General features: G+C 35.9%; 1 protein-coding gene across 2 annotated transcripts in view; it reads right to left on the bottom strand.

Moving 5' to 3' along the window:
- Window positions 1–7,570: 7,570 nt before the first annotated feature.
- BACH2 (BACH transcriptional regulator 2) overlaps window positions 7,571–14,279 on the bottom strand; it is a 175,915-nt gene continuing 169,206 nt past the window's right edge. For both annotated transcript variants that reach the window (XM_026726723.2, XM_087914197.1), the window contains exons 5-6: window positions 9,040–9,246; window positions 7,571–8,364 (exon numbers count right to left, since the gene is read on the bottom strand). In XM_026726723.2, the coding sequence (XP_026582508.1) occupies window positions 7,885–8,364; window positions 9,040–9,246 (687 nt within the window). In that variant the 3' untranslated portion in view covers window positions 7,571–7,884. The remainder of the gene's footprint in view (window positions 8,365–9,039; window positions 9,247–14,279) is intronic.

The raw sequence follows: 14,279 nt of genomic DNA, 5'->3' as shown, positions 1-14,279 counted from the left end.
TGTTTTCGTATTATGCTACTTCTGAGATGGTGTTTTTTTAAAAGACTACTTTACTTGCTCATCACACCATGGTTTCTAGCTTAACATGAAAATCTACTCACGTGGGCAGTTACACAAGTAACTGGAGAACATCTGAACCCTATCTTCAGAATGTCAGGCAAGGAAAAAAAACATTGTCTGTTTCAAGTAGTCCTTTAAGCCAATTTAATACTGTTAAGTCTCAGCAGTTGTCAGTACCTTGAATGGACTACGGATGTTTTGACTTCAGGTACTGGGATGAGAAACTGCAATGGATAAAATACAAAAACTAATCAGAGATATTACAGTAAAAAGTACAATAATAGCAAGTCATTTCCACATTACCGCCAACTATGACTGCATAGTTTTGTCTATATAGCTACCGGATAACCTTGACTTGAGGCTGTTTTTAATTTTTTTTCCCTAACATTAAATTCAGACGCCAGAGACATTGGTACAATACATATTGGTATGTCTTTATTTCATCAACAGAAATGGTGTCTAGACAAAATTCAGTTAACACTATCAATTCAAATGAATGGAAAAAAACTTTTTTGCACAATACTGTATTTACAATGAGTAACTGAAGTCTTTAAATTTATTAGTTCATAGATAGCAATGCTGTTTTTTTTCTCCAAAAAGGTAAAAATTCTTAGTAACAAGGAATAAGCATCAACAGCCATTTCATTTATACAATAAAAATCACAAGAAACCACAGTCACCTAGAAAAAATAATAGACAAGCTTAAGAACTAGTACAATAAAATGATGCGTTGAATTAAGTTCCATTAATCACATAGAATCTGTGTAAAAAGTATATAGAAAAACACCTGATGCAACTTGTTACAGTCATTGACCAGTTATGAGAGGTACAGAAGATTATACAGGTAGATATGTGTGAGAACTGTCCATACTGTCTGACCTGGGGAGGAAGAGGAGAGGGGTTGCATCCCCTTGCATACACTGATAAAACCCTGTTTTGAATATGGCCTCTGAAGTTTGTAAGGCATAGATAGTAGAGGTGCACTTGTATCCCACTGGTTCTGGAACAAACTCTCGGGGGATTTCTTCACCCTTGTAATTAAAGATGAGCCTTGAACCGAATGGTAAAAATCAGCATCCAGAGAGCTCCAAAGTACTGAGTGGAAGTTTTGCTGATCGGAGGAGTCCAGATATATAGATATAAATGGTATTCAGCTTTGTTTGGGTATTTTCTCACGTCATTATAGTTGTGCTTTTAAAGTTTTAGCAACATTTCAGCAGAATCTCATCTGCCATCATCAGGCTTAGATTCTGATGATGAGATTCTGCCAAAACGTTGCTACAACTTTAAAAGCATAACTATAATGACGTGGGAAAATACCCGAACAAAGCTGAATACCATATATATAAATTGCCGTGAAACAAAGCACTGAACTCGAAATGTGTGGATAACCCAGAAATTCAGTCTGGCTCCTCAAATGTGAATTCACCTGTTAAAACAGAAAACAGGGAATTGGGAAGTTTCTAATCCTGACTGCCTTCAAAATTAAATGGATCACTGATTTCAAAATCGCTTGAACCATTTCAAGTTTTGAGCGACGACAGAAATGGATTTTCATCAAACTCCTTAAAGTTTTTTTTAAAAAATTATTATTATTTATAAGGCTGCAATCCTATGCACACTTATCCGGGTAGAAGCTCTATTGAACTCAGTGAGACTTACTTTCGAGTAAACATGCATAGGGTCAAGCTGAACAAACTTTCATATAATTTATTTTATTACACTGCATAGGTGTTTAAACATTATGTAAACTGGACCTATATATAAAAGAGCTGATATTAGTGAGGCATTGATAATAAAAAGTTATCTATTTTTTTTCAGTTTGAAGAAATTTGAATAATTACTCCCCACTAGAAAAAGTGGCTTTCATCACAATGGTAGAACCACATGAGCATTATAATTTAAAAACAAATACATATCACTAGTTTTATTCTGATATCTCTCTATCTATCTATATATAATATTGGTGGAGTGTAGGAAAATACTGTAATTCTTTTACACGGCAAGCAATGACATTCTAACTTCCAGAGAAAGTTATAATAATTTATTAGTAGTCTACAATCCACCAAACTATAGATTTTTTTTTAATATACATAAAAATTGTTTGAATGGATTTAACATATGTACAACTGTATTCTGCAGCATTATTTGATGCCTGTGTCACAAAATAATTCAATTATAAATATACATAATATAAACAAGCAAAATTACACATACTGATTTTATATTGTAGATAGAAATTAGCTACCACATTTTTAGCAGAGCTTTCCTAAGGCTACATCAAGTAACATCCTTTCTTATCTGTCTTCACTAACTCAAACTTTTTAAATGTACACATTTAAAGAGATGGCAGTGAAATAAGCGATCAAACAAACACAAATCCTGATCTTTTGTGTGCGTGTGAAAACTGCCTCTTGGAGTCATTGGTCTGAGCTAGATTGTTGAGAATTTCATGCTTGCATAGGCTTCACAAAACTACTTACTAGCCTGCTGCTCAAAGGATACTGTTATCTGTGTAGGCTAAACCTGTTAGAAATTATAGAGAATATTCGTAGCTCGGGGAGAGGCTAAACCTGCCTGTTGGTTTGTTTTGAAATAGGAACATACAAGATGTATAGGTCACCAATAAAAGAAAAAGACTAACAGGCTTCAGAATTAGATTAACCCATACTAAAGGTCATAAAGATTGACTGGCACACCAAAGATAAAAAAATAAATTTAACCAGTTGCTGTGAGGTTAGTTATGCTCTATTTAGGGAAGAAGAAAAAGAGAGTTAAAAATGAAAAAAAATCACCTGAAATTCCACCCATGCGGCTTTTCACATCACAGTGATGTATAAATGAGAATAACTACAATTACTGAATGCAGTATTTTTGAGCATTCAAAAACACTTTTCTTTAAAACTCCCTATAATATTCTTTAAATTTTTGTGATATTGCAATAAGCTGAATGTAATATTCAGCTGCTACACTGTCAGCAGCTGAATTGACCTTATTAAGTTTAGATTGCTCCTATTGTCTTTTTTCAAGAGACAAAAATTGGAATACTGATCACAGTGGCTTCTGTATTCCATTTTTTTTCCTCCAATTTTTACTTCCTTGGGAATAAAAATAGATGGATTAGATCCAAAAAAAGTGCATCTTTAAAAAAGCAGCATATATTTCTTAGAAAGACTTCAAATAATTTAACTGTGTAATATATAATAGTTTTATACTACAGCATCAAACTCTGATGCTTGAGTCATCGTATATTAGGCCTAGGACATAAATATCAGAATATTTTGGGAATCTGACTGAATCTTTAAAAAAAAAATCTAGCCTTTTTGTTCCAGAATCAGGTTTTAATGAACTTCAACTTTATTCAAGGCACCCCCTAGCAAACGTAAATATTTATGTATGTGTAAATATTCACCTGACAAAAAGAAGATGCCTAAATAAAATAAGTTTTCTGGCAATAGAAAGCACAGCAAAGGCAAATTAAAAGGAGAGTATGCAGACTGGACAGGGCCAAACATATATTCTTTGCATATTCCTTGCTCAGTGCAGAAGCAGCCGCTGACTAGCATGGGAACGTAAAAAAAAGCCCTCACATTTATTCATTCCTTCATCACTTAACAGCCTATACCGTTCTTTGCCCCTCTACAATGCATGCTTACTTTTATCTAAAAATAAAATTTTTGGTCAGTTCTGTCCCGCCCACCCTAATGCAGTTCAAATGTCTCAATTTGGATCCAGTTCTGAAAGTAGTTCTCCTAAGAAGTTAACCCAAGAGTCATACGTGATTCTGAAAAACCATAAAACGATAGAGACTCCAATGAAGCTAATATATACATCAGTCACTTCTAAATGAAGAGGCAAACATAACGAAAGCAAAAAGGTTGAAACAACAGGGCAGTGGATTTAAAAAAAAAATCAGAAGGGGAGGTGGAGGTAGAGAAGGAGAAGTAGGAGAAAAAGGCTCTGAATCAGTGAGCGAGCCAGGTCAATATAATAACTGTAGAACATGTTTTGTCCATTACATGTAAACCAATAAAATGAGGTCAAAAGTACCATTTGCACGTGAGTTGGTATTAATAGTAAATCTCTATATCGTGGTTAGAATCTAGCATGAGATGCTGCCAGATGAGACTTTTATTTTGCAACTACTTAGCCCTACTTATGAAATTTTATTTGAAATGAGGGAATCTCTATGTACAATCATGTTTTCTGTTTCTTTTTTATTTTCCCTTCCTACCATTTCTTTCATTGTTCAGAAGAAAAAGGTAAAAAATAGCCAAATAGCGATGGATAGTAAAAAGGAGTTCTCCATCTGGAACATCCTGAATTGTATACCCACAAGAAATACAACTTAGAGGTCACTTAACAGATATTAAAACAAAAAAGTATTGAACAATACTGCCAATAGGATAAAAAATGAAGTATTCTTAATTGCTGTGAAAAATTCACATGTTGCTTGAATTCTTAGCTTCCATCACTGACTGTATCACTGAAATTAAGTTCTCTGAAAAGCAACCAAGGGTTCTGCAACATCAACTGAATTACAAAGCCTACCCTTCATATCTACATAATTCCTCACCCCAAATATTTTATTTGAAATCTTCTAGTATAAAGTTATATTTTCAAAGTAAGTCCCTATCTAAAACATTACTCTACAGTTTGAACTAGTATCCATATGCCATAGATAAATATATGGAGAGTTAGTTATATATGGAGAGTTAGTTATTCTTTTTATGCAAATGCTTAATATTTAAATAATATATGCTAAACATATAGTATCTCCATCTGACATAGGGATGCCCCCCACTCTTTTCAGTCAATAAATGTGGAATATGCAGTATATCTACTTCCTAGTTGGTACCCCACATTTGGAAAAAGATGTGGATTCCTCTGCTGGAAAAATAACGCAGCTTTGCTGAGTGAGGGACTGTCACTCAATGTAAACAGTATCTTTGAGGAATGTGTTGTCCACGGTATACAGAAAAGCTGTCTGCATCGACACTGTGTGCAGTGATTCAGGATTAATACACAATAAACAGTACCAAACAGTAAGTGATCAAATGCCACTTTAGTATACAGCCCAGAGAAGGTTATTGTGAAAGTAAAATGTAATCTGTAAAAACAGAAGGACGGAATCAATCAAAAACAAATATTTGGCATAAATCTTGTTGGTATGCATTGAAATTACATAAATGCTCCTTTCAGATGATTTCTGAAGTGTCATGGTGGCGCAGTGATTAGAGTGCAGTACTGCAGGCTATTTCTGCTGACTGCCGGCTGCCATTGATCACCAGGCTCAAAGTTGATTCAGCCTTCCATTCCTTCTGGGGTTGGTAAAATGAGGATCCAGATTGTTGGGGGCAATATGCTGACTCTGTAAACCACTTAGAGAGGGCTGCAAAGCATTATGAAATGGTATGTAAGTCTGTGCTATTGCTATTTCCACTTACAGGTATTCCTTGACTTACGACAGTTGAGTCCAGAATTAAATTGTTGCTGTCCTTAAGCAAGGCACCCACTATTCTCATGGCTCTTCTCACTGCAGGCATTATGCGGAGCATGGGGTGCCTCAGGAGGTGGGGGAGGACCTGGTTTGCTGAACAAATCGTTGTAAGTTGAGGATTACCTGTACAATACTTCAATAGGAAAAATGTTTTCATGAGTGTGAGTACTTACGTTTGGAAGCATAGAGTTGAGTGATTTTTTTAATACAGGTTGTTCTCAATTTACAACCACAACTGGGGCCAGAATTTCCATTGCTAAGCGAAATGGCTGTGAAGTGAATCACCTCAGATGTTAAGCGCATGATACGATCATTAAGCGAATCTGGCTTCCCCAACTGACTTTGCTTGTCAGAGGTGCCTTGGGAAGGTTGCAAATGGCAAGCCATGTGACCTCAAGACCCTGCAGCCACTGTTAATACATGCTGGTTACCATGTGCCCAAATTTTGTTTATGTGATCCTGGGGATGTTGCCATGGTTATATGAGGACCAGTGGTAAGTCAAGGATTACCTAGGTTTCACTATTTTTGCAGCTATTCCTTCACTCACGTTTCATGTCTTCTATTTTGCTCAGTATTCTATTGTTGATGATATAGATGATATTTTTCAACCTTTTAAGATTCATGATTGCTCTAAATATGGTTCTCTTTACCCTGCCATTCTGTGAATGGACACTGTATTTCATTTCTCAGAGCAACTGAATCAGCAGTGTTGAGCTGATGCCAGTAAAAGGCCTGAATAATAAATCCTAATATATCACTGCAATTGGCATCTGTGTTAAGGCAGCGTTAAGGGGGATTATACAACAAAGCCAGTAGAACCATTGGAGAAAAAAATAAACACTAGTAACACAAGCTAAGATCTGAAGTGGAGGCCTTGATTTAAGCTTTGCTGATCGACATGAAGCCACTGAATCTATGCAATTTTGCCTTACACCATCTTTCCTCAGCCTGGTATCCTTCAGTTGCACTGCACAACTTTCACTATTTCCAGTCACTATATCCAACATGGGGAAAGCTGCCTTAATTCTCAGCATTGGTAATATACACTCAATCTTTTCTTCACCACACATACCTTTTAAATACCTTTTGTGGCCATAGACTATGACCAAAGACCACCAAGACTTAACTCATGATTTAAATCAGAAGATTTAACTCATTCTTCAAGCCTTCATAACCACCTGTAATGACATAGCAGGCCTGCAGCGGTCCACAGACCACAGGTTGAGAATCACTGCACTCTACCATTTGGCTTAATTGGGGGGCGGGGGGGGGGGGAAAGATAAATGAAGATAAATACAAAAAATGCCCAATTCACACTATTAAGAGGAATACCATATTTGGCAAGACTAATAATTCATTACATAATCAACTCCTGAGGTTTGTTTTTCTTAGTTTGCTGAATTAAACATAATAATAAAAAAGCAATGTATAAAATATGTGAAATATACTGAAGTCACAACTTCATTTATGAAATGAGGTTTGATCCAAAACTCAGTGCAAGTGGCAAAATTGACCATTGCTATACAGTATCTGTGAGAAAGATAAGAAGAAAATCCACTTTGCTCATACGGGCACAAAAAGTTAGAGGTGCCACAAACACTGTCCCAGATTAAAAATTCAAAAAAGTTTCCAACAGTGAAACTTTATAAATAAAGTACAAACTAGATGGTATTGCTGAACAGTGGAGTGGTGGGGGAAAATATTAAAACATATACAAGCTACTTCTAGCATAGACCAAGAAAGGAATGTTGGAATTTTGTATACAATAGAAATTTAAAATTCCAGTTGTTTTCATGAGGAAATTCTGAGCCATGCAGGGTTTTTTTTTTTTTTTTGCATATGGATATATATTTTTATATATACTATATATGTATATATGTACAGTTTAGTTATAAAACTTTGATGTGTAAAGAAGCTGTCTTCAATGAAAAATTGAACATTCAGAGGAAATTCCTGAGTTAGGGTTTTGTGACATGGGCCACTGAGAAAAAGCTGCGTTTGGGTCCTCAGAGGTGTTATGTCCATCCCTGTTGAATATTGAAATTAAAATACAGTAACAATAACAACAACAACAACAATAAAAAAGAATCAGACAGTGTTGCCACTGCTTTGTTCCCCTGCCTGAGCATGGGATAGCACCATAGTGAAGAAGTTAAACTCCTGCTTTGTAGAGAGGATGGAATACTTAAAAAACAGTATTGCTGCTAAGACCACTGTAGTGTGCACCAAGTATGTTGTTCAATATAGACAACAAATGATCGTGGCCACTGACTGACTAACTGAAGAGACCTTGCTAGGTGTGATGTAAAAGGTATACCAAACACTAGGTGTACTCCTTCCTAGGCTGCTCATCTGTTGTACACTTATCTGTCATTTCCTGACAGAAATCCATGGTCACCGCTTGGTTGTTCTGCTCCAGAGGGAGCTCCTGCTCAGAATAAGTAACTTGGTCAGCTCCATCCAGTCCTCTTGCAGCACATTTGTCAGAAATGTTGTTGGGTAGCCAGTGGGCCCCCAGCTGCTGCACTGGGCTTTGTTCTGAACAGCACTGCAAGCCTTCTCCAATGCACTGGGATGTTACTACGTTTTGCTCCACTCCACCTGATGAAGGGTTGATACTAGCTGCTGTTGGAAGATCCATAGGCCTGAGCACAGGGCAGTATCGGTGAAGGTCTTGGATCTGTTCGGAGCTTTGCATATCTCGGCATACTTCTTGAGAAAGGCAGGAGAAATTATCTAATAATTCTCCCATGCATGCTTTCAGCTGATTCCTTTCTGACAGAAGCTTCTCTTTCTCACAAACCTGTGAAATACAGAACAGCGATCGTTTTTTAAAGAGAGGTTTGGCACATCAGGCTTCAGAATTTCAAAACCAGATCTTAATTGATTGGCACGTTATCCAGAATGAGATGCTGGAAGTCTGAAGTGTATCACTAGATAGTGGAAAAGCAAAGGCAGGAAATAAGATAATAGACCTTCAAATTAATAGGAGAACTGTGGATTGGAAGAACTAATCTCGAACAAAATAAAGAGCCATTCTTCTCTTGAGGCAGCATTCAGCAACCCAAAACACACATGTAATATGAACAGATGATGGACTAGAAAAAAGGACTAGGCTCAGGGAAAGAGAAGAAGCCAAGTCAATAAATACATGTTTGTGAACAGATATGACAGAATTGTCTTTAGAAAAGCTATGAATTATTAGGGGAACATTCGATCCATACAATTTTAAGCAGTTGACCTGGACTCAATCAATCCTAAATATGATCAGAAGATACTTGATGCATTTTGTTCAAGTTTAAGAGAATCTGGAGTGTATTAAATAGAAGACAGAACATATTTAATAAGTCTCAATATTTTGTATGAATTATAAAGACAAGGCAAAATAGATTAAATGGATTTTATTAAATTGGGTTAATGATCAGTATAAGGTGAGATATTTGATAAATAATGGTATTTAATATTTCTTTAGGCTTACCAATTTGCGAATTTCACATTCTAAATTCTGAATACAGTCCAGTTTTCTCTTGCGACAGCGCTGGGCAGCAATTCGGTTTTTACTGCGCCGCCGAACATCATGGATAAATTCCAATTGCTCTGAGGTTAATTTGTGCATCTTTATCATCATCTGGAAATCATTTCTTGGAAGATCTGTGATTTGATCTACAGGAAATGGAAGTTTCACCTGAGGTAAAACAAAGCAAAAGGCAGACTGCTTATTTAACAAAGAATTTAGCAGGTTCTTTGGAATAATTATCTTTTATTCAAATAACATAGTTGAATATAGTTCAAATATTAACTTCTGCATTGTAGGCAACTTTAAGAAATACCCATTCTAACTATTATTGTTTACTATTATACAATAAAACCAGCAAGACTATTAAGTACAAACAGCTTGGTGCAAATAAATGAGATTTTTCATGTTCTCCTCAAAGTACAGGCTCCAATTCAAAGAACGGATGCTAATTAAAAGTATAAAGAATAATACTTTATATCTTATACTAAAGAATAATCCTAAAATAAAAACCATTTTTCCTTAACTGACCTTATATATCTGTTATGCTAATTGTTGAATTTAGTTGTACTTCTTTCTACATCAATGAAACCATACATCATCTAATTTGACAGCCAGCAAATAAATCACCAGATTAAGATGTAAAGCATTTCATGGCAGATTCAGATGCTGATACAAATCCTGAATATTTATTTTGTTTAAGCATTCATGCTCTTCTATGTTGTGATAAAATGTATTTATTCAATTATTAACAATATTTTTTCTACCACTATAATCAGATGATCCTGGGTGGTAAGGAAAGTCAAGGCAGTTTCTCTAATAAAAGAATGATTCATACAAAATTAAATACCAAGTCTAATAAAATATTAACATATTACTTTATTGCTATCATTGTTTTTCATAAAGAAAACACTTTCTGTCATTAGTAATACATGCTTTCATAAAGGAACTATGCTGCTATTATTCTGAAACAGTCTTATTGAAACTGGGTACCCTGATGCTTTAAAAAGTCTGATTTAGAGGAAAATTGAAAGCATTCCAAAGCAAAAATCTAAATACATGAAGGACATTCAGAAGATGGCAGAATAACACAATGGATATTTTACATCCTCTTAGAGACTACTCTGGAAAAAAAATGTTGGGAATATAGATAGATAGTTCATTAAAAATGTCAGCTGAATCTGCAGTATTGATTAACAAGTAAATGAAATAATAGAAAATTCTGAAAATGAATATGTAGGTGGCATTGCATTTTTGAAATTGGGTTGCTCCATATCACAAAAATATGCGCAGGGAAGGAGAAAAATGTAGAAAAGTCCAACTAGTATGATCAACAAAAGACTACATTCATTGTGCTAGCTTATATACCAACCTGAGACATGCAAAGGTCTTAAAATAAAGAGGTGGATCACCCTACAATGTCTGATCAATATGTGAACTGACCGACTGAGAACAATCAACCAATGGAACAGCTTGTCTTTGGAAGTTGTGGGAGCGTCATCACTTGAGACTTTCAAGAGGAGATTGAACTGCCATTTGTCAGAAATGGTGTAGGGTCTCCTGCTTGGGCGTGGGCTTGGACTATATGACCTACAAGATCCCTTCCAACTCTAATTATCTGTTATGTGATAGCCGAGGGTATAATTAAGTTTTATTACCATGTCATATAGTGACAGGTTCTTGTTTATATACTTAGATATTTTTTAAACAAAATACAACTACACAAATTCATGGAGGATAGGGTTTTTTTAATGGTTATCAATCATAACCATTGGTTTTGAATACCTAACAGTAGAAAGTTATCTTAAAGCTTTATTTTGAGATTTACAGAGAAATTTACTTTGCAAATGTTGTACAATGGATATTAAATTAGTATGACTTCAGTTTCAACCTCTGTGGCTGTTATTCTTGCCTTTGATCCTAATTCAAAGAATCAATTAATTTTCAAAATCTCAGTATATCATAGATACATGTTGTCTACATTGATATGCCCAGTAGATGGCACCATGTGTTTTAAGATTTACAATGACAGAAGACTATATTCATGCCTTCTCTAATTCAGACTTCCCAGAAGAAAACTCCTTTGATATATGAGAATAGATTTTGATACCTTGGATACAAGTCTGCCCCTTACACAGGCATGAAAACTGGGATATAAGCAACCAATAAAAATCTTTCTGCCTCGTTTTGTTTGATAAATATTGCACAAGGCTTCATTCATTGGCATTCGTTCATTCACTTTTCCACAAACAAGAATACCCCCTCCCCCAACACACATATCATGAGCAAACAATTATATTAATTTAACTATTCTTGTTTGTAGAGAAATGAATGAATGAATGCCAAACTGGCCTTGTCTATAGAGATTCTCAGTTATCCCATGGTTGTCCTAAAAGTGCTTTTTCAAGAGGCAACTGGACTTTCTGATTTTTCTTTGAAGACGTTTCACTTCTCATCTAAGAAGCTTCTTCAGCTGTGACTGGATGGTGGGGAATGGAAGGATTTTTACACCTTGCAGACAGCTGGTCATCTGCACACTTCCAGCTGTTTGCAAGAAGTATAAATCCTTCCATTTCCCACCATCCAGTCATTGTCTGTCTGTGAACCTTCACCTTCTTGTCCCACCCGTGGAACTATATAAACACAAAGACATAGCACACAGGTCACATTACTGTGACATGAGTCACCAGAAATGGCTCACTGCCCCACAATTAAACAATGTTCTGTTTAAATATACAAAAACTGACCTTAGATATGGTGATGTGGACCATTATGCTTACAGACTGCTTTCTCTGATAGGAAGAGTGCCTATTTTCTCTCTTCATACATTTTAGTCTAAAACATTTAGATTTTGCCTAATTACGTGCGTGTTCAACATATGTTCCCTCCTAATTCTATGGGAGGTTAGTTACAGTAAACATATGCCATTCCAACTTGGTTTCCTTCACAGGATCTCTGAAATTTAGAAAAAACAGTAGATGGGACACTAATTATTTTAAAAATCTCAGGGAGGGGATTTCTACTGTAACACCTCAAATTCTACAGATGCAAGACTGCTTTTACTATTTACTGATTTTACTTTTACCATGGCTTCTGCCCTCTGCAACGTTGTGCCCTTGAGGCCGAGCTCGGTCCCCATGTTCTTGGCCTTCTGAAAAGGCCTCAAAACCTGGCTTGGCCAATTGGTCTGGGGCCCCAACCGGAGCTTTAAAGCTGGAGTTGGATTAGTGGGTTAAGACAACAACCCCCCATCCACTTGGTTTGTATACTGGTTCTTAATTTACCTAATTTTTGTTCATTCTTAATGTTTGCACATTTTAAGGTTCTTGTAGTTTTGTTCTTGTGATGTTGTAAGCCGCCTAGAGTTGCTTGACAGTGAGATGGATAGTATATATATTTAATAAATAAATAAACAAACAAATAAATAAATAATATACAGACGGAATATATTTCTAAGCACTGGTGATTACACACCTCAAAGCCTGTCATCTATGCACAGGAAGCCTTGCTTTTCAATAGTACAGAAAATAAAAAAGAACTCTCACCCTGCACCACAAAAGTCAACCCTTTGTCAGTGTTAACAGGCCTTAGCTAAATTTCAAAGTTTATGCAGTTTCTTATTACATACTAGGAACAGCTATGCTTGGGGTTAATTTCTGAGCAGACCAGCCACATAGTTCAGTCTGGTTGGTCAGTCATAATATGGTTTATTTTGGCCTAATACTGGAGCAACTCAGTTACGATGGCTGGTAAGTCATGGAATACTGTTTAGCACATTGTTTACACACAGTCAGTTGGGATTTAATCAACAAATCAAGGTTGCCCAAACCATGCAATATGTAGATAAGTTCACTAACTAGTGCAGGATTGGATATGTGGTTTACCACAATGTTCTGGCATTTTTAAGAGAAATTAGAACCTTAGGCTGAACTGATATTAAATAGTTTTGGGGTAGCCCAAAGCACATGGATGTATTTTTATTTCTATACTGAAGCTTAGTTTTAAAAAGCAGTATACAACAATGCAGTGTTATTATTTCCCTCTTGTATTCTTGAGCTGGGATGGAGTCTCTTCTGTGACAGAGTAGTTTTCAATGTCTCTGAAGTTGCTGGTCCTGATAGGGGCACAGCACTGGGTCTGATTTTCATTCCTTGAAAGTATTTCCTTACATCTACAATACATTTCAGTTTCTGCTGATTGCAGAAGATTCAAGCTGTATTAATAGCTGGTTGCTCTTTTGAATACCTGAACATTATATTCAGATTTCTATACAAGGTAAGAATCGAGTAAGAGCATATAGGCCTTTCTTTTATGTTTTTCCAGTCCTATGAGCTCTGATAACACACATTACCTATACACCAAGATGGTGGCGGTGGTGGGAGAGCACACTACAATATATGGGAGTCTGCTTAAGAAATCAGTTTCAATTATCCAGGATAATGTTAAATAACGCAAAGTGAATAAGAGAGCCAATTTAATGTAGTGGTTAAGGCCCCAGGCTAGAAAATGGGAAAATTCTAATCCTGCTTTAGACTCAAAGCCAGCTGGGTCACCTTGGTCAGTCACTTTCTTGCAGCCTTAGGAAGCCATTTCTGGACATCTTTGCCAAGAAAACTGCAGGGCCTAGTCCAGTGACAGGATCCAACAATGACTTAGAGGCACCAAATAAATGAATAGAAGTCAGTCCAAATCACAAAATTGCAATAAAAAAGGAATATTTATTCCAAAGTTTGCATCTTTATGAGATTCTCTTAAAAAAAGGTTTTGTGCTTAGCTCAATTATGCTTCCACTGTTATCTTTTGATTAGCAGTAGATCAATTCCTCTTGTTTGTACATGTTATTTACATAATCTGGCCTACTTTTTTGTATTTTAAAAAAAGATGTCAAACATTTGAAAGACCTTGAAGTCAGGTGCCTGTAAGCTAAATAAAGAACATGTTTGAAAAATAAAAATAAACTTTGGTCAATTTGAGCAAGAGTTTTGTCATGTGTCTAGCTGGAAAATAGTGAGGGCTAAAAAAAGTAACAGGTCTTCATGTCATTGTAAGTACCACCACCAAGTCAGAGAAAACAGTTTGTAAATATAAATGTTTTATATTTAAGTGCCTTAAAGTGTCTCAAGAAGAGATTGGACTCTTGTCAGAAATGGTGTAGGATTTCCCGCTTGGGCAGGGGGTTGGACTAGATGACCTACAAAGTCCCT

Source organism: Pseudonaja textilis, chromosome 1 (assembly GCF_049901715.1).
Source record: "Pseudonaja textilis isolate UNSWEBS1 chromosome 1, rPseTex1.2, whole genome shotgun sequence".
Classification (NCBI taxonomy): domain Eukaryota; kingdom Metazoa; phylum Chordata; class Lepidosauria; order Squamata; family Elapidae; genus Pseudonaja; species Pseudonaja textilis.
Note: the sequence above shows the minus strand (reverse complement) of the source record. Positions and strands in the feature narration are given on the sequence as shown.